General features: G+C 34.4%; 1 protein-coding gene across 1 annotated transcript; it reads left to right on the top strand.

Moving 5' to 3' along the window:
• The first annotated feature begins 1,291 nt into the window (after positions 1 to 1,291).
• On the top strand, positions 1,292 to 6,006 carry LOC120195452. The gene is made up of 18 exons (XM_039197475.1): positions 1,292 to 1,368; positions 1,640 to 1,721; positions 1,806 to 1,897; positions 2,048 to 2,086; positions 2,173 to 2,226; positions 2,408 to 2,482; positions 2,910 to 2,975; positions 3,143 to 3,185; positions 3,657 to 3,702; positions 3,937 to 4,027; positions 4,112 to 4,164; positions 4,254 to 4,338; positions 4,434 to 4,536; positions 4,630 to 4,722; positions 4,872 to 4,938; positions 5,260 to 5,326; positions 5,436 to 5,489; positions 5,789 to 6,006. The coding sequence occupies exons 2-18, from the start codon at positions 1,667 to 1,669 to the stop codon at positions 5,924 to 5,926; spliced, it is 1,221 nt and encodes a 406-aa protein (XP_039053406.1). The 5' UTR covers positions 1,292 to 1,368; positions 1,640 to 1,666; the 3' UTR covers positions 5,927 to 6,006.
• Positions 6,007 to 26,725: the final 20,719 nt, after the last annotated feature.

Genomic DNA, 26,725 nt, shown 5'->3' with positions numbered 1-26,725 from the left:
CCAGATACTAATTGAGAGATGGAGATGGGACTGAGTTGTGATTTTAGGTTTTAGGTTATGAGTTGCGATTACGGGATTACTGTGGACAGTTCAGTGTTCCAATATATTAATATTCATTTGGAATTTAAAAATAAAATACTTGGCCAGATATAATGGCGCTTTGAAAATCGCATTGCGATTATGTTATCGCGTTGCGAAAGTCAGTATCGCGTTGCGAAAGTAAGTATCTCGTTGCGATTTTTTATTATCGCATTGCGATAGTCAGTATCGCATTGCGATTTTCCCAATTCGCGTTGCGATTTACTTATTCGCATTGCGATTTTCCCAATTCGCGTTGCGATTTACTTACGCATTGCGAATTGGGAAAATCGCAACTACTGTAGACCATCGCAACGCGATTTTCAACTATCGCATTGCGAAAATGCAACGCGAATTTGCGATAATGGAGATCGCGTTGCGAATTAGCGATCGCATTGCGATTTTGTTGGTCATTTTGGCAAATCCGGAAAAAGTTGGTTAAAATCGTATATTATATGGATTTTTGGTCACTGAGGTTATTTTCTCTATATATAATGCAATTAACACTTAGAGGTGTTTGATTTAAGGATTGTGAGATGAGAATATCACATTCTCATATTTGGTTGGACGGGAATCTCATTCCCAGTAATGTTTTATTACTAATAGTAGATTTTTTGGGTATATTACCGGGGATGTCATTACCTCCCTTCCCTTAGGTATTGTAACATTACCGGCGTTTTGGACTAAAATGCCCTTAAATTTTATTTTTTTTCAAAAATATCCTTTTTTTTTCATTGAATAATAAAAATTCTACGAAGGTTAAATTACAAATTTATCCTTAAATTATTTTAGATTTACAAAAAAAAAATCCATAATTAAAATTTTATATGAAGTTCAGAGGTTAAAATTTTTTTTATCCTTTCATTAAATTTTTTTTATATTTTTAATTTTGTAAAAAAAATTATATAAATATTATGAATTTAATTTTTTAAAGAAAATATATAAATATTTTATAATTTATAATATTATACAAATATATAATAAGGACAATTTAATTAAATATACATCCTAATAATTTTTTATTCCTTTAACCAAACAGGATAATCTTACATTCCTGCTAAATCAACTAAACACAAAATATAATATTCTTAGTAATCCTATTCTCTGGTAATCTTTTATTTCGACTGGTAATCTTACGTTGATGAACCAAACGCACCCTTAAACGATAATAATAAAATCGGTCCATTCTATGTTTCTATTCAATTGGTATTGCCGTCGAAATTGCGTCTGAGTGTCTTTTAAGCTTTGGGCTTCAGCAATCAGCATCGACACTCCGGTCAAGTTCCTCTGGTATTTTCTCTTCTATTTCATATTGATTTATTCTGTCTCTTTCCCTTTTCCTTTTTAATAATGATTGCAGAATATAAAATTCCGGATTTAAAAAAAAACCCCATAAATTTCCATTAACTTTATTCATTTGAGATCTCAATCTCAAATATTCATTTGCTTCAAAGAACCTTGCTCGAACTCCACCTTATTTTTGTTATCTGCTATTTTTTGGGGGGGAAAGTTAGAATTTCTGATGGTAAAACTAAGCTGAAAGTCACTGAATCTCTGGCAGGTCATGCTTGATTGAATACGATAAACAATGCGGAGTGTGAAATGCTGTTTAAATCCTATTTTCATAATCATAGCAGTGGCAGGTGACTTATTTGAGTTATTTTCTGAATTATTTTGTCAACTAATTTTAAACTTTTTTTATGCAAGTGAATCTGTTTCCTTTGCAGCTGTTCTTTCTCAATCACTTACGGTTACATCTGTCGTTGTACCAAAATCCAATTGCTACGTCCTCGATAATTCTAGCAGGCTTCTTGATTTTGTATCCTTGGTTACTTATTCTTGTAGGAAATTTCGCGTACACATCTGAATATTGGTTGGTTCTGATGAACATTTATGGCTCAAAATTTCCATTTCCACAGACTAGAGTTTTTGAAACTAGTAAAATGTTTTCTCTTAAGCTATTGGCTAGAGTGATTGGGTCGGTGTTCCTTTTGCACATGAGGGGAAGGTACCGTCCTTGCCTGATTACAAATATAGAAAGTCTTCCATTTCTCTTTTTGAACATATTGCATTTTTGTATTTCCGCTAATGCAGGACTCTGACTTGGTGATCCGCTTTTGCAAAGACGTGGAGAGTAGATCACAAACGGTAGTCTTTAATTTCATGTGCTCAAGTACTAAATCAATGTTCTTATAGTTTATTCTTTTACAAGGAAGTTCTTTGAAGAAATTGCTTTAAAAATGTTTTTAATTAGGTGAAAGTATTGATTTGCACTTTCTTGCTTGCATTCTGAATATAATTCACTCCACGTGTAATGCTAATTGTGCAGGGATATGTAGATTTTGGTCGATATGATAAGTATAACTACTTTGTTGCTGGTTCAGGGCATGTTTATCTTGTTCAAGTAAGTCTGTTTGGTTTGAACTTTTGTTTGTGCAGTAACAACTTTTGTTTGAATCAATGGGAATGAATTATAATATTTCTGTAGGAACTTTTGGTTGTTACTGATTATTAAGACAAGAAAGAAGTAATTTTAGAAGATTCCGGCCCTTAAAATCAATTAATACTGTTAATTGAAGTGAATTTAAATAACAATGTTGTAGCTGCCACTTAGTTCGTTATATGAAACTGTTGCTTGGCTCCAACTTTAGCAAACTCTTGCGCTTCAGATGAAGCATCTAGAAGATACAAATACACATGATCCTTTTTATATTTGTAAATCATTCTGAGATTGAAATATTTCAATAATGTTTAATTTTAAACTCTGTAATGTTTATTATATATATATATATATATATAACCTGTTAAGTCTACTTTCTCTGCGTCTACAGGAGTTCTACAATGGCGACCTGCTGAACTGTGAGCACACTTTTGACAAAATGGGACGCACTGCACAGGTTAGTCTATTGGCTACTGTTTTCTCCCAATTTTTTGGGAACTTGTTGACATTACTATTCTTATAAGTTATAATTTTTTCATGGAGACATTAACTATGTAATATTGAACATTAAATTTCCTCATGGCTTTTGTTTTGCATTAATGAATACCCTTGATTGTATTTCAGGTAAATATTATATGCGGCAATTGTTTAAATGGGCAATGTAAAGGTGTGTAAACTCTCCATATCCAGCCCTCAAGATCTTATTCCTGTATACTCTAGGAACTTATTTTCCCTATGTCCTTATAAATGGCTTAAAATGATCATCCACCTTGTTTACTCAATAGTGTTTTCCTCTGCTCAACTGGTCAAATTTTATGCAGCTATCACATAACCTTTATGAAGACATTGCTGTGAATAAATGACGTAAACTTATAACATAAAGACTATGATAACTTAGTTTCTTTGCATTTATCTTTTCTAAATTTCTTTCATTTCATTTTCTTTTCAGTTTTTGTGCCCATACTAATTGCCAATGAATTTGTGCAAGTTTCATTTCTTACCCTGAATTATTAGGGAAGGCTATTTAGATGATTTCGTTATAGTTCATTACCTGTTTTGTGTTGTAATCTTACTTCCAGTGCTTTGTTTTTTTATCAACTTTTAAATTTTTTTTCATTATCTTTGTTGTTAATCTCAGGCCAACAAAGTTGCATATGCAATGTCACTTATGAATCCACTTGCAGGTATTTCAAGCAGTGCTGTAACCTCTGTCTTTTTCATTCCTTTTCTCCAAACATTTCTTTTTAAGTTTGGTGCAGTATGTGGAAATCATGATGTATGGACACTTATTCCTGGTGCCAAGCCACAAGACTAATTTAATTGTTTTATTAGACAGTTTGCATCCAATTTCTTGAAATTATTAATTGAGATTTGTTTTACAGCACATGTCTAAATTTAAAAAAATTTATATTTTTCAGAGTCATTGTTGACTTGGCCATTCCCTGTGAGAATCAGGCCCACGGATTTGAGGGCTTTACTGTTGGATTTCATCCACGATCATGGGAAATTGTAAGAATTTTACATTTGATCTGGATTACTTGATTTAAATGCCAAAACTATTTGATTCAAAAGTTTCCTTTTATTGTTTTGAAGGTTTATAATGGTCTGACTCAGTTGGGTTTTGAAAAATCTCACCGTGATTTTAGGTATAGTATCACTATTATGAGTAGATTATCGAGTTTATCTATTCGTGTATCAACATTTTATGAATAGTTTTTAATTTTTTTATGAACAGTTTCAGCACTGAACAACCTCATGTTACACTTTATCTGACTGCTATTGCATTTCAATCCAATCTTGTACGAAAACCTGTTGTCAAGGTAATCTTTCCTTTGGTTCAAGTTGAGTAGAAAACTGTTAACTATAGGATGAATATGCTTTTTACTTGATCATTTTTAAATGGGACCCTTCACAGATCTTTCCGGAAAATGGGCTGGAGGTTAAGGTATCAGGGAGTGGGGTAAATGGGAAGCCGCCTACAACTTTATCTCCCTCCACTTTGCTTCTAGATTGGAGATGTATATGCACATTTTCTTAAGCAGGTTGATGTTTTTCAATTATAATCTGCTGAATTACCATTTGTCTATTTTCCTCCTACTTTTATTCTTCAGGTGTAAAGGCCCAAAACTCCCCATATGAAGTTAAAATCTCTATTCCAGTTGAGGGCTACGAACCGATAGAGTTTGTTCTAACAAAGATGTGCGGTAAGCTCCCAGATTTTGTTTTCTTCGATGCTAGCTTTTATCAACAATCATTTTTCTGTAATCCATTAAAGCATCTTTCTGGTAATAGTGATGCATTTTCCATAGATCTTGTATCAGCTACTTCAAAGTTTTTCCCCCTTGATTTTCAGAATACACACAAAATCAGGAAGAAGATGCTACGAGAGGGTGGGCAATATTCGGAATAATTTCTTGCATGTATGAAAATCTCATATTTTTCCCCTTGTTTGTCCTACATGTGTTAAGCCATGCTAAATTAAGAGTTTAAAAAGTCACTGCTCCGGGTGCAGTGTTTTAACCAAGTTCCCACCCACAGATTAATTGTCTTTCATTTACTTCAAACCATGCCTATGGCATGGAGTTTGGCACTTATGATTTGCATATTCCTATATTTTCTGGGGCATCTATGTCTGCTACCGAAGATAAATGAAAGTTGAACTTTTTACTTTTGTTCTGAAATTTACCGCATGTCTGAATTACAACCATGTTTTTCTATTAAAATAAGTTTGTCTTGGGCAGATTAATGGTGTCGTCGACACTATTTTGCTGTGTAGGGTTTATTTACAAGACACAAATGGGAAGCCAGGTGAACTGTTTAGACTATAGTTTACTTTTTTGTCCAGAAGATTGTATAGTTTTGTAATACTGTGGTAGTTTAAAAAACTTATATATCTTACTTGGAGTCTTGGATGCAGCATGGGATTGATGCACTGCCGGGCATGGCGATTCTTTCTGCCTGTTTAGAGACTGTAAGTTTATGCAATTTTTATGACAAATAATATTACCAGAGGTTTCAAAGATCTTTTCAGGCAAGAAATAGCTTCTTTGGAGAATTCGAATCAGTCCCCGTGGCTAACTTGCATAACTTACTTCCGGAGTGACCAGTTATCATGGCTTCCTAAATTAATTTCTTTTTTTTTCTCTTTCCATATTACAACATTCATTCCCACTTTGAGAACTTGCAAAGTTGGCACCTTGTATATACATAACTTTATTTCTCCATATATCACTTCTCCAAATCCATTAATGTGCAAAATGCATGCGACAGGTGAGTGGAGCAGGGCAAGGCTACTCGAGAGTGGTGGACGTTAACACTGGGTCAGCCAATGAGGTCTCATGGGAGCGCCCATCTAGTGCTGCTCAAGGAACATGGACACCGAGTGAAAGCAAATATGGTTCAGTGTAAACTTTGCAGCCCTTCCCCTAAAATTGCTAATTTACTTATCACGAATCACAGGTACAATCAATTTTGCTTCATCTATTGTAATCTCCTGGTGTATGCATATCTCAATTGCTGTTATTTCCGGATGTAGCATTTAGAAATTACTCCCAGGCCACAACTCATGAAATGTGCACTTTTCTCCCACCTTATTTTTACCGAAAATAAGCTTGAAGTTGTTACGATCAATGTTTTTTTCGCCTTCAAAGTAACTTCCTTTAATATCAGAAGAATGTTTGGTAAGGAAACAATTCTTTTTTTTTTAAGTTGTGAATGTTGGGCCGGTGACCGAACCGGTTAGACCACTGGTTCACGGTCAACCATAAATGTTTTTTTAAATGGTATTTTTAACCTTTTCCCCTATTCTTGGTTTTTTTTGGGTTCAAAGTGATATTTGATTTTACACTACCGGTCGAATTGGTTGGATTATCAATGTTCTATTTATCTGTCGGTCTGATTCGGTTTTGAAAACCATGTTTGTAAGGAGAATTTAGAACCGGAGCAAATTCAATCGTCAATGCTAATGTTTTGTTGGAGAAAGAGGTTGAATTTTTCATACCATTGATTGAATTGATAACACATTTGATATTTGCTATTCAAGAATGGGCAGAGGTGTACAGCTACTATTATATCAGATATAATGTTATGTTTTGGTCACATTTGATATTTGGTACTCAAGAATAGGGATGGGGATGGGTCGAGTTTCGGCCAACCGACCGTCCCGACCTGAAAAATATATACCCTCCACCCGATCCATTTTTTTGAGATAAAATCCGAATCCGATCCGACTTGAAATAATAAAAATATTATTATTATTCAAATAAATAAAAATAGTGATTTAATTGAAAAATAATAATATATAGAGGGGTATTATTGTAATTTTTCTTAAATATATGAGGCAAAATTATTTTTTCCCGGGTTGAGTCAAGTATTTTTTACCTTAAACTCGACCCGATCCAAACATCACTTTTAAAAAAACTCGACCAAATTTGAACCTAGATTTCTAAAAAAAAATCAATCCGATCGGATTAGGTCGAAATTCGTCGAGTTCGGGTCTCATGCCCATCCTTAATGATTCTGGGTGTACATTTATACATTCTATCAAATTTGTCGCAATTCAAAAATAATTCAATGAATTTTAATATCTAGAAATTCTATTAATTTGGTCGAACATAAAATCACCATCATCGCCCCTCTATGTCAGTCGCATCCCTTGTCGGTCCCTTACATCGATGTTTAGCCAAATGTAATTTTAAATTTTTATATAATTTTTTAAATAAAAAAATTATGAACCGGATACTGATATGAAAATACATGTATCTGACTTATGGGTAGCTAAATGTAATAAGCCGAGACACCGACCGGCATTTTGGTATTTGAAAATTTTTGGATACTCGATTTTGAACACCACTACGTATAAACGCTAAATTTAGGGTGTGTTTGCTTGTCGTATTTGGAATTACGAAATTGGTTTTCCCTAAATTTCTGTGTTTGTTTCACGTAATTCGTTTTCCGGAAAATATTTTCCCGTGTTTGTTTCACGTAATTGGTTTTCCGGAATGTAATTTATTTTTCTAGTAACATAATTTCCTTTGTGTTTTCTGTAAAATGACTTACAGATTCATTTTCCGTAAATCATTTTCCGAACTTTTCACTTCAAAGAATAAATACTTAAAATAATTTTATTTTATGAATTTAATATTAATAAAATATTTTAATATCATTTTCATCAAAATATTATTTATTTTAATATTTATAATAATATAATATTATATTTTTAATATTATATAAAATAATCAATTATATTATCAGATTAGGTCGAAACTCGTCGAATTCGGGTCTCATGCCCATCCTTAATGATTCTGGGTGTACATTTATACATTCTATCAAATTTGTCGCAATTCAAAAATAATTCAATGATTTTTAATATCTAGAAATTCTATTAATTTGGTCGAACATAAAATCACCATCATCGCCTCTCTATGTCAGTCACATCCCTTATCGGTCCCTTACATCGATGTTTAGCCAAATGTAATTTTAAATTTTTATATAATTTTTTAAATAAAAAAATTATGAACCGGATACTGATCTGAAAATACATGTATCTGACTTATGGGTAGCTAAATGTAATAAGCCGAGACACCGACCGACATTTTGGTACCTGAAAATTTTTGGATACTCGATTTTGAGCACCACTACGTATAAACGCTAAATTTAGGGTGTGTTGCTTGACGATTTGGAATTACAGAATTGGTTTTCCCTAAATTCCCATATTTGTTTCACGTAATTCGTTTTCTGGAAAATGTTTTCCCGTGTTTGTTTCACGTAATTGGTTTTCCGGAATGTAATTCATTTTTCTAGTAACAGAATTTCCTTTGTGTTTTCTGTAAAATGACTTACAGATTCATTTTCCGTAAATCATTTTCCGAACTTTTCACTTCAAAGAATAAATACTTAAAATAATTTTATTTTATGAATTTAATATTAATAAATATTTTTAATATCATTTTCATCAAAATATTATTTATTTATTAATATTTATAATATAATTATATTTTTAATATTATATAAAATAATCAATTATATTATCAGATTAGGTCGAAACTCGTCGAATTCGGGTCTCATGCCCATCCTTAATGATTCTGGGTGTACATTTATACATTCTATCAAATTTGTCGCAATTCAAAAATAATTCAATGATTTTTAATATCTAGAAATTCTATTAATTTGATAAGATTTTAAATATTGAGAATGTTTTTGAATTATTTCAAATTAGGGGTAATTTGATGGAGTATGTAAGTTTTGAGACTAAAATTGTTATTATACTAATGCCTTATCATCATTTTCGTTAAGTCAATTATCACACCTAACAGTAATAATCAAAGAAGAAATAAAAATAATGTTTTGAGAGAAAAAAATAGTTGGATGACCAAAACAAAAATACGAGAATATATGAGGACCAAATAGGTAGATTACCCTATATTTTAATGAGAAATTTTAAAAATTATAAGAGCTAAGTAGATTTTTTTAAAAAAGTTTTGAGGGCCAAATAAAAATTTTAATTTTTTTGAAAGAGTAATGATAATTTTCCAAAAGTTTGGCGGCCAAGACCCTGAACCCTTGTTCTATTTCACGACTGCTTGTTTTAATCGAGTCCAAATTTATCTTGAATTTGAATCCTTAAGAATTCGAGGTATACAAGTTATGATTTTTTCATAATTAAATTAGGTTGAATCCGATCAAATTTTTGGCTTCGTTGACAGGAATAGATCATGGATTGGAGTTCGACTCGGGGTTAATTGGTGAGCCCGACTGAATGGCTGGCTGGTATCGTCAACTTTGCTGTGAGATTGCAGAGGTTATATGCTTTTATTCATTAGTACTTGCACTATAATGGAAAACAGTGAAGAAAAATGTTTAATTACTTTTGGCATGGAGAGTAATATGTAGGTGAAGGAAGTGTTGGGAAATAAACCAAGTACAAGTAATTTCCCTATAACCAGATTAGTGAGAATGCGAAATAAAAGCGGAAAATAATACCCGAAATTGATAACGGAGTTCAACCAATTGTGCTTACGTCTCCGGACTGCAGATCTTTTACTAAGAGAGAAAATTTACAGGTTTACAAAACACTCATTACTCACAAGAAAGCTCTCTAGTATTGGGAGAAAGAAAATGATTTTTGGGATGGTTTTGAAGCTAAATGAGCTAGGGTATTTATAGTTGAAACTTAAGGACTTAATCTTGTAAATACCCTAAAACCTAGGGATTAATTATGATTATCCCATTATCATTTTTCAACAAGCATCTACCAAACTTTGAAAAACTATTTTTCAAAGAAACATTTACCAAACTTTGAAAACCATTTTCAAAGAAACATTTACCAAACTTTGAAAACCATTTTTCAAAGTTGGTTACCAAACTTGAAAACCATTTTAATAATTTCAACAATCTCCCACTTGAAGACTGATTTTAATCTGTCTTCACACCTCGATCAATACAACAACTTTTCTAGTCTTGTTACTCTAGCATGCCAACTGAAGTTGAACACAACTTCAGTTTGTCTGTAGTCACCGTCTTTGTCAACATGTCTGCCGGATTTTGAGCTCCACTGATCTTTTCAAGTTTCAAAATCCCATCTTCCAGAAGAGACCGGATAAAATGATATCGCAATTGTATGTGCTTGTCCTGGAATGAAAAGACGAATTCTTTGCTAGATGTATAGCACTTTGACTGTCGCAATACAAGACATTGTTTTCTTGTTTCTTGCCTAACTCTTCCAAGAAACTTTGAAGCCAAACCATCCTTGCTGGCTTCCGTAACAGCGACATATTCTGCTTCAGTTGTGGAGAGAGCAACTATCTTCTGTAGTTGAGAAACCCAACTCACTGCGGTTCCTCCTAGGTATAGACATACCATGTAGTGCTCATTCTGATGTCAACATTTCCGGCTAAGTCATCTACATAGCCTGTCAGTATCGTATCTCCACCTTTGAAACAAAGTGTTTTGATTGTGGTACCCCGCAGATATCTGAGGATCCATTTGACTGTTTCCAGTGTACCTTGCCGGATTATTCATATGCCTGCTAACAGCTCCCACTGCTTGAGTAATATCTGGTCTGGTACAAACCATGGCATACATCAGACTTCCAATTGCTGAGGCATACGGCACCTTCACCATGTGTGCACGTTCTTCCTCCGTCTTTGGTGACTGTTCTTTGGAGAGTCTGAAATGAACACCTAAAGGGTTAAACTGGTTTAGCATCTTGCATGTTGAACCTGGAGAGTACTTTGTTGATGTACTCATCCTGTGATAATATCAAAGTCCCCGACTTTGTGTCTCTCTTGATCCTCATCCCAAGAATCTGCTTTGCAGCGCCCAGATCCTTCATAGCAATCTGCTTTGACAATTTTTGCTTCAAGTTTATAATCTCTTGCATGTCTGAGCCTGCAACGAGCATGTCATCAACGTACAACAATAAAATAATGAAGCTATGTCAAACCTCTTGATGTAGCAACAATGATCTGTGGCATCTGGTAAACCACTGCTACTCATGAAACTATCGAACTTCTTGTACCACGTCTAGGAGCTTGTTTTAAACCATACAAGCTCTTCTTCAACCTGCATACCAGGTTTTCTTGCCTACCTCTATGAAGCCTTTTGGCTGCCTCATATAGATTTCTTCCTCCAAATCACCATGAAGGAAAGTTGTCTTTACATCTAACTGCTCAAGATGTAAATTCTCTGCAGCTACAATTTTCAACACCAGTCTGATTGTAGATAGCTTCACGACTGGAGAGAAAATTTCATTGTAATCAATACCTTCTTTTTGTTGAAACCTTTGACAACCAATCTTGCTTTATAGCGTTTGCTCCCATCGTGCTCTTCTTTGTTCCTGTAAATCCACTTGTTATGGAGCGCTTTCTTGCCTGGTGGTAATTCAGCTAATTCCCATGTCTGATTTGACATAAGTAAGTCCATCTCATCTTTCATGGAAGACTCCCACTTGACTGAATCCTCCACTTGCATTGCTTCATCATAGCACTCTGGTTCACCATTGTCAGTCAGCAACAAGTAGTGCAAAGAAGGAGAATACCGTTGGGTTGGTTTAGGAATTCTGGAGGAGCGTCTCAGTTCTGGTGTGCCTGGTTCTTCCTCTTGAACTGCTTCAGGACTGATCTGAACATCATTTCCAGAAATCTCCTCGAACTCAGCAAATTCCTTTGTTTCAGCTTCGGTATTACTTGATTCTGCGGTTGACATGTCTTTGTACATCACATTTTCATTGAAAATGACGTCTCTGCTTCTAATGATCTTCCGATTTTCGTAGTCCCAAAACCGGTAACCAAACTCATCACCACCGTAACCAACAAATACGCATTTGTTGGACTTGGCATCAAGTTTACTCTTTCAGCAGAGTTATGTGCACATAAGAAATACAACCAAACACTCTTAAGTGTGAAAGGTTTATTTCTTTCTTGCTCCAAGCTTCCTCTGGTATTCTGCCATCCAAAGGAACTGAGGGCCCACGGTTGATCAGGTAAGCTGCAGTGTTGATAGCTTCAGCCTATAGAAAATTGGGCAATCCGGCATGTATCCTCATGCTTCTGGCACGTTCATTCAGAGTTCTGTTCATGCGTTTTGCTACGCCATTCTGCTACGGTGTCATGGGAACTGTTGTTTCCATCTTGATCCCATTGTTTGCGCAAAAATCTCTGAATCTCCTATTTTTGTACTCTCCTCCATTGTCAGACCTCAACCGCTTGACTTTTAAACCAGTCTCATTTTCCACCATGGCCTTCCATTTTCTGAAGGTATCGAAGACTTCTGATTTCTTCTTCAGAAAATAAACCCACACATTCCTTGTTGAATCATCGATGAAGGTGACATAATATAGTGAGCCTGCAAGAGATGGAACTGGGGATGGTCCCCATACATCAGTATGAACCAATTCTAACTTTTCTGCCTTGGTGTGTTGCCAATCTTTGTAAAACTGACTTTCTTTTGTTTGCCAAAGATGCAATCCTCGCATAGTCCGACATCTACATTCTTTAGATCCGACAGCTTCCCTTTTGACAGAAGTATCTTCATTCCTTTCTCGCTCATATGGCCAAGCCTTTGGTGCCATAGGTTTGATTTTCTATCAACATCTGCTACTGCAATGATATTCTCTAAATTTGAGGTTATATAGAGAGTACCAGTCTTCTTACCACGAGCAATGACGAGTGTTCCTTTGGTAATCTTCCATTCACAACCTGAAAAGGTTGTACTGTATCCTTCTCCATCAAGTTGTCCTACAGAAATCAAATTTCTTTTGAGACCAGGAATATCTCACTCCTGTCAGCTTCCAGGTGGTCTGGTTTGGCAGCTTTAGTCAGATGTCTCCTTTTCCGATCTTCAAGGTTTTCATCATCAGCAAGATGAACCTTCCCAAAATCACCACTGACATAGTTCTCCATGATTTCTTGGCATGGGCGGAGTGGAAAGATGCCCCGAATCCAAAATCCATGATTCAATCGGACTATTGACGCTTAAAATCATGGCATCACCTGTTCCTCCGTCATGTTGGCAGATTCCTGTGCGCCAGTATTTTCTTCGGTGCTCGGCAATCTCTTTTGAAGTGGCCCTTCTTGCCGCAATTATAACAGGTAAAATCTTTATTTCCTGTTTTGATTTTCCCTTCTGGATTTCGATCTGCCACGATTTGAATTTCTTTCTGAAGTTCTCCCTCTGGACTCCGGTGCAAGGCTGAGGAGGTTGATGCTTCACCCGATTCTCTCCGTCGAATTTCTTCGCTCAGTACCAGATCCCGAACATCGTCGAATTTTAATTTGTTGTTTCCCGACGAACTGCTGACTGCTGTAACAGTAGCATTCCAACTGTCTGGTAAAGATGATAAGAGAATTAAAGCTCGAACTTCATCATCAAATTCAATTTCCACTGAAACTCAACTAGGTTGTGAACTCAACTGGGTTGTGATTGTGTTAGTTCATTTAGGTGTTGTGCCACCGATGCCCCTTCCGTCATCCGCAAATTGAATAATCGTCTCAAATGAACTTTGTTTGAGGCCGATGGCTTCTCTACATACTGGAGAGAGCCGTCATAAGACCCGCCGTGGTCTTTTCCTTTGCTATGTTGAAAGCAACATTGCGGGATAACGTCAGTCGAATAACTCCGAGGGCTTGTCTGTCGAGAAGAGCCCAGTCTTCATTTTTCATGCCCTCTGGTTGTTTTCCTGAGAGGGGTTGATATAGATTTTTCTGGTATAGAAAATCTTCAATTTGCATCTTCCAAAATCCAAAGTCCGCACCATCGAACTTTTCAATTTTCACCTTCCCTTCGTCTACAGCCACGCTCCCACTCGAATCTAGCTTCGTTTGGATCGTTTCTGATAATTTTTGCGAACCGCCGTGTATTAGAACACCTACTTCGACAAACTCGTATCGCCGACCGAATTTCACTATTCACGAAATTCACTAATCATGTGAATAGTAATGTTCAGCCAATTGTGCTTAGTCTCCGGACTGCTGCAGATCTTTTACTAAGAGAGAATTCAGGTGTTTACAAAACACTCACTACTCACAAGAAAGCTCTCTAGTATTGGGAGAAAGAAAATGATTTTTGGGATGGTTTGAAGCTAAATGAGCTAGGGTATTATAGTTGAAACTAAGGACTTAATCTTGTAAATACCCTAAAACTAGGGATTAATTATTATCCCATTATCATTTTTCAACAAGCATCTACAAACTTTGAAAAACTATTTTTCAAAGAAACATTTACCAAACTTTGAAAACCATTTCAAAGAAACATTTACCAAACTTTGAAACCATTTTTTCAAAGTTGGTTACCAAACTTGAAAACCATTTTAATAATTTCAACAGGAAGATCACATGTCTTATGCCATAGCTTTTAGGTTTTCACAAAGTATATATCATGGCTTTGTCTTTACTTGTACTGATTAATTAGTATTTGCAGAATCCAATACGAATTGCTAATTTTTGTTTTTAGAAATGACACTTTTTTGCAGAATCAAGTGGAAAAAGGTCTTCTGGTGGAGCCTTATGGTAAAAGTAGTTAAAGGACGGCAGATCATTCGGAATGATAGGATTTGTTGTTTGTTAAGAGATGAGATCCAAGTAATTCTTGATGAAGACGTGTGCTGTAGGTTGGAAAAATTACTGAGTTAATGATTTGGAATTTTCTTAATTATAGTGGAATGGACAGTGCAAAGGGAAGTCACAGGTACATGTCTTCCCAAGCTCGGTCTAGACGTCATGTGGAAGACATCCTGCAAGTCGGTTGAGATAAAAAAAGTAACAACTTCACCTAGTTAAAAAGTTCATATTCAACACTTAAATGACCCCCCCACTACATTATCCAAGGAACACTTAATTATGTTATAAAATGATGTAATCATTGAATAGGAGAATTCTTCAAACTAACAACACGGAGGAAGCGTAAGGATAAGCAGCAGTTGGCCGTGAGCAATAGGATTGAAATTCTTTAGGACATTAACCTATCAATAGATCATCACATGCTCTTCATTCTCTGTAAAACGTTAATGCTTATGTTTGGTCCTCTCAATGCCCAAGAGAGGCTCTGCACACTCTGCAATTCGCTATAGCTTAGCTTCTGTTTGAGCTTGAAAGACCATCATACCTCGTCTGCCATTGCACGATATGGTCATAAAAGCCATGTTCACGTTCAAACCATTACATCTTCTATATCAGGTTTTTTTTTCTGACTGATCATATGAGTATCATTTAAAAAAAAAAGGGATAAAAGAGATATTCCACTCAATTCATAATGTTGATGTTGTTTTGACATGGAGTGCTTTTAGACATGGCTAGCAATCCGTTAAGCCCACGTTCTCCCCTCTTTGCCAGCCTCGATTGCAGAATGCTCACCACCCCCCACATGGTTCACATGCACGTGAACGGACCACAGTTTCTTCTTTCTTTCTTTCTTTCTTTTTCTATTGGCTTTTCGATTAAAGGTTCGAATATGTGCAAATTGCAGCCATCCATTTGACAAACCCAAAGACAAAAACACTTTCGACTTCATTGCTGTTACCCCAAAAGATTGTGTTCTAAAAATTTCATGAGATGACAAGGGGGTGGTGGTGGGCCCAATGGCTTCATTTAACTTTTTGTTTTCTCTCCTTTCAACTTTTGGAACACGTGGCAACAAGTGTTAACCATGGATTTCACTTTCTTTCATGGTCCAAGGCTCAATGTTGAGAGAATATGATAAGTATGAATTTAATGAGCGAAAAAACCTTGAAAAAGGAAGCAAGATCTGTGTACTCGTAACCGGTTTTTGTCAGAGTACGAATTTTTACTTAGCAGGAAAAGTAAAATGAATAAATAAATTTTAATTTTAAAAAATGTTTTAGGAGTCGTCATTGACCTTTTTGGGTTAGGTAGGTCAAATACCTAAAAACAATATTTTAAAATAGTTTTTAAGAAAACATACTTTAAAAGATAAACTGATCTGCGTATAACCAAAATATTTTAGTAAAAAAGGGATTCGTGGTCGGTTACGTTTAGGGAAAGATTAACACCCCTATAACGTCTAAAATTGGTACCTATTAATTATAAATTGTCTCTATTATTGGAAATTTAAGAATTCAAAAATATATTTAATTCATAATCATGTGATTTCAAATTTATTAGTATAATTCCAAGAAAATATATTAATTTTTATAAATATATATTTTTTATATTTTTATAAATAAGATATTTATTTACTTAAAAATATTAGAAAAGGATTTCTAGTTGCTTTAAGACATCCCCTTTCTTAATATTTAAAAATAAATAAATATTAATAAAATATTTTCTAAAAATAATTAAAAATAAATTAATATATATAATTTATAAAAGTAGGATATTATTTATTTTTAAAAATATCAGAAAATGACTTCTAGTTGCTTTAAGACATCCCATTTCTTAAAATTTAAAAATAAATAAATAAATATTATTATTAAATATATATTTATATTACTAAATCATAATAATAATAATAAAATTACTAAATTAAATATTGAAAATAAAAGGATAATATAAAAAAATTGTAATTGAATAATGATCAAACAAATAAAAATGAAATCATAGTATTAAAATAAAATATTGAAATTATAAATGCTAATTCGAAATATTATGATATAATGGTTATAGTGTAATTTAATCTAATTAGTTATTTAGGATTAAAAAAATAATTATTAAAATTACAGTGGCTAAATCAGCTATTTTACCTAAAATATATATAAAAGCATAGCAAGGACTAAATTATAAAGAATATTATTGAAAGACCAAATTAAATAATCACAAATTATTTTAGTGACTAAATGCAAAATTAAAAATACAGGGATTACGGGTCGTATTTACCCATGCGTAAAATTACACAAAGGCCATCACCAAAACTACGTCATTTTGGTGAGGGTATTTATACCATATGGCCGACCTTAAGGCCTTATTTTTCATTTCTTCTCATTTCATTCTCTCTCGCCTCTCTCTATAATTCCCTCATCTGAGGGAATACGACAGTCGTCGGCCACCGTATTCCGACGCTGATCGCCGCTGTAGGCCACGGTCGCCGGTGGCCGGAGATTCCCAAATTACCCCAAAATTTAGATCCCGTCGTCCTAAGGTCGAATATGGCCTCTGTTTCCTTTAAAATTCTCCTAATTGGAGCAAATCTACGAAAATACCTTCGGTTTTCGAAGGCTTTTGGTAGCGCGTGGAGGGCGTGGAGTCTCCGATGATTGTGAGATCTTCGTCGGTAAGCTTCTCTCGTTTTTTTAAATATTTGGTGGTATTTGGTTGTTGGGTTACTTTCTTGTTTTTCTCCGTTCCTGTTTTTTTTATAGGTTCGGTTGATGGCTTTATAGCCTTCATCGGCGCTTGCTTCAGACTGGTTAAAAGGGTACCCTTCGGTGAGTCACCAAACTATGTGGTGACTCACCCTATCACTAGGACGTGGACGGATGGAGTTGGAATCTCTGGAGCCTTCGGTTTGAGCGTGGAAACGGCTAGAACGAAGTGGAGCGGCGGTAACAGAGGCGGCGACCGCGTGGCCCTAGGGTTATGATACCCTAGGGTTTGCTGCTAGGACCATCTGGACCGTTGGATCAAGGTTAGATCCAATAACTGAGAAGAACGATGGCTGGGTGCTAGGATAGAAAACCTTAAATGGTTTAGGGTTTTTATTAGGCCGATATGGGTTGGGCTCTTGTAACTGGGTCGGTCTGGTTTGGGCCTGTAATAATAATAATAATAAATAATATAATAATAATAGTAATAAATAAAATAATAATAAAAATAAAAAACCCAAATGAAAAAAAACTAGTGTCTTTAGCTGCCCCTCTTTGCTCATTCTTGTGTTAACAAGAATAGGACAAAGACGAAAAGACAATAAGTTTTTTTTTTCATTTGACTTCACTTGATTATGATGTAAATGTTGAACAAGTTCTTCTTATTATGAACTTTTCCATTAGGGATGACAATTTATTTCCTTATGTGATGTAATATAGCAAAAGATTGAACAAGCTCTTCTTATTATGAACTTTTTCTTCTTTAGATGAGTTCTTCTCATTATGAACTCTTCTGGAAATGTTGACCTTCAAAAGAGGTGTTGTTGATTCAGTCTTTAATATGTGATGAATTAAGGCAATCTTGAACAAATTCTTCTCATTATGAACTTCTTCTCCTTCTTCAGATGAGCTCTTCTCATTATGAACTCTCTTTGGGAAATGAATGTTGATGCTGATCTATCTCCTTCTGTGATAGAGTTACGCAAAAGGTTGAACAAATTCTTCTTATTATGAACTTCTTCTTCCTCTTCAGATAATTTCTTCTCATTATGAACTTTCTCTGGAAAAGTGTATGCTGATCTATCTCCTTCTGTGATAGAATCATGCAAAAGGTTGAACAAGTTCTTCTCATTATGAACTTCTTCTTCCTCTTCAGATGATTTCTTCTCATTATGAACACTTTTGAAAATGTTGATGTTGATCTATCTCCTTCTGTGATAGAATCAAGCAAAAAGTTGAACAAGTTGTTCTCATTATGAACTTCTTCTTCCTCTTCAGATAAATTCTTCTTATTGTGAACTTTCTCTGGCAAAGTGTATGTTGATCTATCTCCTTCTGTGATAGAGTCATGCAAAAGGTTGAACAAGTTCTTCTCATTATGAATTTCTTCTTCCTCTTCAGATGAGTTCTTCTCACTATTAAATATTCCGGAAATGTTGATCCATTGAGTGATGGATTTGAATCTTTGCTGAAATATTTGCTAATCTTTAGGATTCCTGTCAAATATTCAATATTGATAAAATTAATGGAAATGCCCCTATTTTGTAAATGCCTAAATATGATGCATGAATGTTGAGTCTATTTTTTTACTTCAAAGTGGTGAACTCGGTCTTCCTCCACTTAATCAAAATGTCATTTCAAGCTGGTATCTCTGATGAACCATATGATCCACTTGCATCTTTGTGTCTTCTTTGTTTCATTAAAGTCTTAGAAGAAATGTTTCATTTATGGAACTCTTACCGTAATCATAATTATGACTTTTATGCCCCATTTTGTCTTGGATAAAATTTGTTTTCTTCGTCTGAACTTGTGTAGAAATCCAATAAAGTTTTCATTTTTGAAAAAGAAAACCTATCATCTTTGAAGAGAGAATTTATCATCTTTGAAGAGAGAATCTATCATATTTGAAGAATGTTGTTGAGTTAATCGAATGACGAAATTGGCCAAGAGGGGGGTGAATTGGCAATAAAAATTTTGTGGAAGCTTTTGCAGAAAATTGAAAGTAATTGCACAGCGATTTACAGTGGTTCGACTTTCTCAAACAAAGTCTACGTCCACTACCTTAGCTATCCACACTAAGGATTTTCCAACAAATTCACTAATTTGTTCTTTCTTTTGAGGCCAAAGAGATAACCTTACAATTCCCTCAAGAGTATACCCCAACTCTTGAGAACACTCTTTTCTCAAAGAGAAGATTACAAATTTGCAAACTTACAAGAAAACCTCACAAGGTAAGATGTTTGCACAATTCTAGAACAAGAAAAGAACACTCAAAGAAAATTACAAATGAGCACAATAAGTGTTCTTTGAAAGCAAAATGAATATTGAATGAAAATTGGCTTGAATTGCACAAACTTTGTGTTTGATGCTTTCTCTCTTGTTTCTCTATGATTTTCTTACTGATCAAGGGCTTCAGAACTTGTTTAAATACACCTTGGAACACTTCTGAACGTTGGGGATGATTAGAGAAGATATTATAGCCGTTTTAGTGTGAAAACATTTAATAAAACAGCTTGGAGCGTGGGGGAATCGGTTCCCTCTCATAGGGAATCAGTTCCCTAAGTGTAAAATTCAAATATTTCGACCGTTGAACATGGGGGAATCGGTACCCCCTTGGGGGGAATCGGTTCCATCCGAGCATTCTGGAAATCTCGGAGCCAAACCATTCATGGGGGAATCGGTTCCCCCTATGGGGGGAATCGGTTCCCTCTGAGCAATCTGGAATTTTTGGCTTTGAATTGGTTCGAAATACTTTGTAAAATTATTTTGAAATTGTTTTATGATTAAAACTTAATTTTACACTTAAGTAAGGATCAAAAATGATTTTTGAAATATTTGGAGTAATGTTTTGATATTCGAATAGTTATATCGAATATACTTAGAAAATCATTTGGAAAATCTTAAAATCCATTTAACTTAATTTGTTATATCGAAATATTAAAATGTTTCAACAATCTCCCCCTTTTTGATATAACAAAACATTTTAGTAATTTTAAGATTTTTGAAATCAAGTTTTGAAATTACTCCCCCTTACTTTAACACTTCTTCAATTTATCATGTAAAACATTTAACACTTATTCTTCTCCCCCTTTTTGTTAAATCAAAAAGACATTGTAAAACAAGGTTTTGAAAATCATTTAGCCAATTAATTTATTAATTATAAGCTTAAGCTGCTAAGATCACAATCAAACGAGAGGTTAGCCATTAGTTTCATAAATCAATATTCATAAATAATGTGATATGGCAAAATTGGTCATATTGCTAATGATAATGTAAATGATGCAAAAATGAATAAAACACCAAACATATAAGTTCACACCATTCATAAATCCAAAATCCAACAATCCACAAAATCAAACAATTCAAAATGTTGAAACAATATTCATTTTGTTCAAAGTTTTAAAGATAAACATAAAATCAAGCATCCGGATCGGTAGGAGGAAAACGGGCTCGCATAGCGGCCATCTCGTGTGTGAGTTCATTGATACGAGTGTTGGTTGATTCATTGTTTGCACGCATCTCCCGAAGAATCTCTAATTGTTGAGCTCCCATTGTGGATAAATGAGACTCTATAGAGGAAAAGCGCGAGTCCATGGTAGCGTATCGGAAATCGAATGTCTCCATAAAGGATTGAAAATATGGAGGCATTTGATGCGTTTGTTGTGCTTGCTCCTCGGGCTGCTCTTCGGGCTGATCAGGCTCATCTTCGGTTTCATCGATATCTTGCATTAATTGCTCAAGCTCGGGATCTTCGTCAGCTTCGGGTGGAGCTTGTGAAGAACTAGCTCCCGGAGTAGAAGATCGAACCCATTCACCGGTTTCTTTGTCCTTTACCCATCCCGCTCTCGTTAAGGAAAGAAGATTTATTTGTTTCTTAAGAGGAAAAACGGCATCTAGACCGACTCTAAGCCCAGCTTTGGAAAACAGATTACTCAAAAAGCAACCGTAAACTAGAGATGAACAGTGTTTCTTGTTAGGAACAAGATTTACGGTTTCAACAATTTCAGCAAAAATAATCTGAGGTAGGTTAATTTTAATACGGTTTTCGAAACAATGTAACCACCAAAGATCCAAAGCTCTAAGAGTAGAATAACGACCTCCGGATGGTCGAAACCACCAAGAAATCATTAGATGAAGAAAACGCTCATGTAGGTCTAAGACACTCGCACTATCTCTTCTTTTATAACGAGAACCTAAAATTTGTTTTTCATTCGAAATACCATCATTATCTAATCCAAATGTATTGGCTATATATGCCGGGTCAATATATAAGAATTGTCCTAGGAGGTAGGAACGAATTCCTATGGTTTCGGTTTCATCTTGATTTTTAACACAAACGGCATTAGAGTAGAATATACGAACAAGTTGATGGTAAACGATGGGTTCAAGATCAAATAGTTTATCAAATTTCCATTCTTGTAAAATGGGAAGATATTTAAAATCGATAGCTAACATAGCTTGACGAAAGGAATACGTTCTTCCCGGATTTTGTAAGAATCGAAATATTGATAATACCAATATCGGTGATTTCTAGACCCAGGATGATTAAAACACGAATTTTGAATAGTCAAGTTAGGATCAGTGGGATTGGGATTAGAAATTGGAATAGAATGAGGATTTGGAGGTGGATTTGGTTGACGACTAGAACGACTAGATGAAGACCTAGGACGTTTTAGGATTTGACATGGTGAAGGAAACCGGAATAGATAGAATAACCTGCAATTTTAAAACAGATGTATGCAATTCAATTAATCCCAAAACTCAAATGAGTCCTCAATATTTCAAGATTCTCTAAATCAATCATAATGGGCAAGGTTTTTGAAAAACTTTTGAAAAAATATGGTTTTGAGAAACAATATTTGTATAGTTTTTCATAACAACAACATAATTTAATCAAAACACAATAATTTGAAAGATAACATTTTTTTATTTCAAAAATTTAAAATTTTTGAAAAATTCTTGTGTTTTTGATGAAATTAGTTGTAACATCTAGTTTCTAATCCCTAAATAAGCAATGCCCAATCACTATTTCAACCTAGAACTAATTACAACTAATCCTATGTTCAAAAATAATGAAATAGAGAGTTTAGAAAAATTACCTTGAAAGATGAAGATTGAGGGGATTTAGATGTTGTTTGCACGACTTTAATGATTTCAACAGGTTTAGAAGATGATATTTGAAGTAAATTCCGATTAATATCGTCGATTTGAGACAAAAATGGAGATTTGAGGGTGTAGGGGTAAAAACGGCGGAAGAGAGAAGAAAATGAGGGTTTGGGATTTTGGGGGTGTTCTGTCGATTTTAACAGAACCCCAGGGGGGTATCGATTCCCCTATGGGGGGAATCGGTTCCCCTTCAAAGGGGGAATCGGTTCCCTCAGGGGGGGGATCGATTCCCTCTGCACCAAAATGCTAAAATCCGATTTTTTAAGCACAAAATGCTAAATTAATCTTTTCTAGTGGTATTGGCAACTCATATATCAAAAATTAATTATGTTCAAACAATTAAATTAATCTTTAATCGATTTTTGAACATAAAATTAATTTTCACTAAGAATCACAAACTCCCCCTAACTAATAGCAAGAATGCAATCAAAAATTATTATTATAAGCATTTTTCAAGATTTATTAAAAGTGCTAAAATTATTTTAAACACTAAGTGAAGATAGGTTGGTCAAACCTAATTCTCTCCTAAGTGTCCAAAATATTTCCTTGTCTAAGGGTTTTGTAAAGATATCCGCTAATTGGTGCAAAGTATCAACAAATTCTAGAACTACATCTTCCTTAGTGACATGGTCTCTAATGAAGTGATGTCTTATTTCAATGTGCTTAGTTCTAGAGTGTTGGATGGGATTTTTAGTGAGACAAATAGCACTAGTATTGTCACACTTGATAGGAATGGTACCTACTTCAATTCCATAATCAAAAAGTTGTTGTTTCATCCATAAAACTTGTGCACAGCAACTACCGGCTGAAATGTATTCCGCTTCAGTGGTGGATAATGCAACACAATTTGTTTCTTTGAAAACCAAGAAATCAACATATTTCCAAGGAATTGACAAGTACCGGAGGTGCTTTTCCTATCTAATTTGCATCCTCCATAATCCGCATCAGAAAAGGCATGCAAGCTAAAGCTAGAGTCTCTAGGATACCAAAGTCCTAAACTAGGAGTGTCCTTAAGGTATCTAAAGATTCTCTTAACAGCTAGTAAATGTGATTCCTTAGGACATGATTGAAATCTAGCACATAAGCAAACACTAAACATAATGTCTGGTTTACTTGCAGTAAGATAAAGCAAAGAGCCAATCATTGACCTATATAATTTAACATCTACACATTTACCTCCTTCATCTAAGTCAAGCTTTGTTGAAGAGCTCATTGGAGTGTTATGAGGTTTCCCATTTTCCAGTCCAAATTTCTTGAGCATATCTTTGACGTACTTAGCTTGATTAATGAAGATGTCATCTTTTCTTTGCTTGATTTGGAGTCCCAAGAAAAATGAGAGCTCCCCCATCATGCTCATCTCAAACTCACTTTGCATTAGCTTAGAAAATTCTTGACAAAGAACATCATTAGTAGAACCAAATATTATATCATCAACATAAATTTGAACTACTAATAAATATTTACCTTTTCTTTTTAAAAACAATGTAGTGTCAACCTTTCCTTTTAAAAAACCTTTTTCAATTAAAAAATTTGACAATCTTTCATACCATGCTCTAGGAGCTTGTTTTAAGCCATAAAGAGCTTTTGTCAATTTTAAAACATGATCCGGAAAATTTGAATCTTCAAAACCTGGAGGTTGTTCCACGTACACTTCTTCTTTTATAAAACCATTTAAAAATGCACTTTTAACATCCATTTGATATAATTTAAATTTATTGAAACATGCAAATGCTAATAACATTCTAATTGCTTCCATCATAGCTACGGGAGCGTATTTTTCATCATAGTCTATGCCTTCTTCTTGAGTATAGCCTTGAGCAACAAGTCTAGCATTGTTCCTCACTATATTACCACTTTCATCAAGTTTATTTCTAAAAACCCATCTAGTACCTACAGTAGATTTATTACTAGGCCTTTCAACTAATGTCCATACTTTACTTCTCTCAAATTGATTTAATTCTTCTTGCATAGCCATAATCCAATGTTCATCTTTTAATGCTTCTTTGATGTTCTTAGGCTCTATGCATGAAATAAATGCAACATAATTACAGATATTTCTAAGAGAAGATCGAGTAGTTACCCCTTTTGATGGATCACCTATAATTTCACCATCCTTGACATAGTTGTACTCTCTTGGAAAAGATACTTCCCTTTCTTCAATGGTTGGATTCTCGAGGGAATCATGAGTTTCCTCATCTTTTGTTTCTTCCTTTGATGATGATTCTCCAACGTCATGTCTAACGTCATTTGCTTGTACAATACCTACATCATCATTAACAGAAGAATCCTTCCTCGGAAGGGGATTATCATCGAAAACAACATGTATAGACTCTTCTACAACTAAAGTTCTTTTATTAAATACACGATAAGCTTTAGAATTTAAGGAATAACCCAGAAAATTCCTTCATCACTTTTAGCATCAAATTTACCAAGATTTTCTTACCGTTGTTTAAAACAAAACATTTACATCCAAAAGGATGAAAATAGCTAATGTTAGGCTTTTTATTTTTGAGAATTTCATATGGAGTTTTCTTTAAAATTGGCCTAATCATTACTCGATTTACAACATAACAAGCGGTATTTGTGGCTTCCGCCCAAAAATATTTTGGCAAATTATTTTCACAAAGCATGGTTCTAGCCATTTCTTCTAAAGTTCGATTTTTCCTCTCAACAACTCCATTTTGTTGAGGGGTTCTAGGTGCTGAAAAATTGTGGCTAATACCATTAGAATTACAAAACTCAATAAATCCAAGATTTTCAAATTCAGTTCCATGATCACTTCTAACACTAGTGATAGAGTAACCTTTTTCATTTGGATTATTTTTGAAAATGTGATGAAATTTTCTAATGCTTCATCTTTAGTACTTAAGAATAGAACCCAAGTGTATCTAGAATAGTCATCTACCAAGACAAATGCATATTGTTTTCCTCCCAAGCTAGTAGTTCTAGTTGGCCCAAAAAGATCTAAATGGATCAATTGTAATACTCTACTAGTTGATACATCATTAATAGATTTAAAAGAAACTCGTTTTTGTTTTCCTTTAGCACAAGCATCACAGATTTTATCATTATCAAATTTAAGCTTGGGCAACCCTCTTACTAAGTCTCCTTGAATTAACCGTTGCAAAACACTCATACTAGCATGTCCTAGTCTCCTATGCCATAACCAACTATCATGTTCATCCTTAGCAACTAGGCACAAATTAGTCATATCAATAGAATCTAAATGCACCATGTAAATGTTTCCTATTCTATGACCAACAAGCATAATCCGATTAGATGCAATGTCAATGACTTTACAACCATTAATTTCAAATAAGACATTGAATCCTTTATCGCATAATTGACTAATACTCAATAGATTATGCTTTAATCCATTCACATATAAAACATTTTTAATTTGTATGGAAGAGGTATTACCTATTGTACCAATACCTTCAATGTGACCTTTTGAATTATCACCAAAAGTCACTTCTCCTCCATTTTTGGCATTAAGCTCAATGAACCGGCTTTTGTCTCCGGTAATATGTCTTGAGCATCCACTATCAAGGTACCATGAGTTTGAATTTGTTTCCCGTGCCTTGTAGCAATGCTCCTTTCCCTACAAACATAGATTAATTTTTGATTTTTGGTACCCAAATTCTTTTGGGTCCATATTCATTAGTTTCCAAAATCCTAGTCCCCTTAGGTATCCATTTGTGTAGGATATTTTTATCTTTAATAGTAATGAGTTCTTTAGGAACCCACACACTTCTAATGATTTTTCCATTAGAGGTTCTTTGGGGACCTCTATGATTGTAGTTTCTAAAACTTTTTCTAACAAAGTTGGATTTTGAATTTCCACCTTTTTAAAAATGTTTTGTTCCAACTTTATCAAAAGAAGTTTTAAGATCATCAATTTTCTTTTGATGATCATCATTGATCTTTAAAAGTAAATTTTGCAAATCTAAATTTTTCTTTTCAAACTCTTCTAATTTGATTTGCAAATTTTTGATTTTACTTTCAAGATCGTTGTTGGTTTTGGATATGAGTTTGTTTTCATTTTCAATTTGAAACATCATTTTTATATTTTAAAAACAATTTCTCATAATCCGAAGCCAACCCATTGTACTCCTCAAATAACTCATCATAAGATAAATCATCAAAATCGGATGAGTTAGAGGTTACCTTAGAATCTTCCCCGAATGCCATCAAGCACAAGTTTGCTACTTCTTGTTCCTCTTCATCGGAACCTTCTTCATCGCTCCATGTAGCCACATGAGCCTTGTGCTTATTCTTTGATTGACCCT

Source organism: Hibiscus syriacus, unplaced genomic scaffold (assembly GCF_006381635.1).
Source record: "Hibiscus syriacus cultivar Baekdansim isolate YM2019G1 unplaced genomic scaffold, ASM638163v2 tig00117012_pilon, whole genome shotgun sequence".
NCBI lineage: Eukaryota > Viridiplantae > Streptophyta > Magnoliopsida > Malvales > Malvaceae > Hibiscus > Hibiscus syriacus.
The sequence above is the reverse complement of the archived record's forward strand: the minus strand, read 5'-3'. Positions and strand labels throughout refer to the sequence as shown.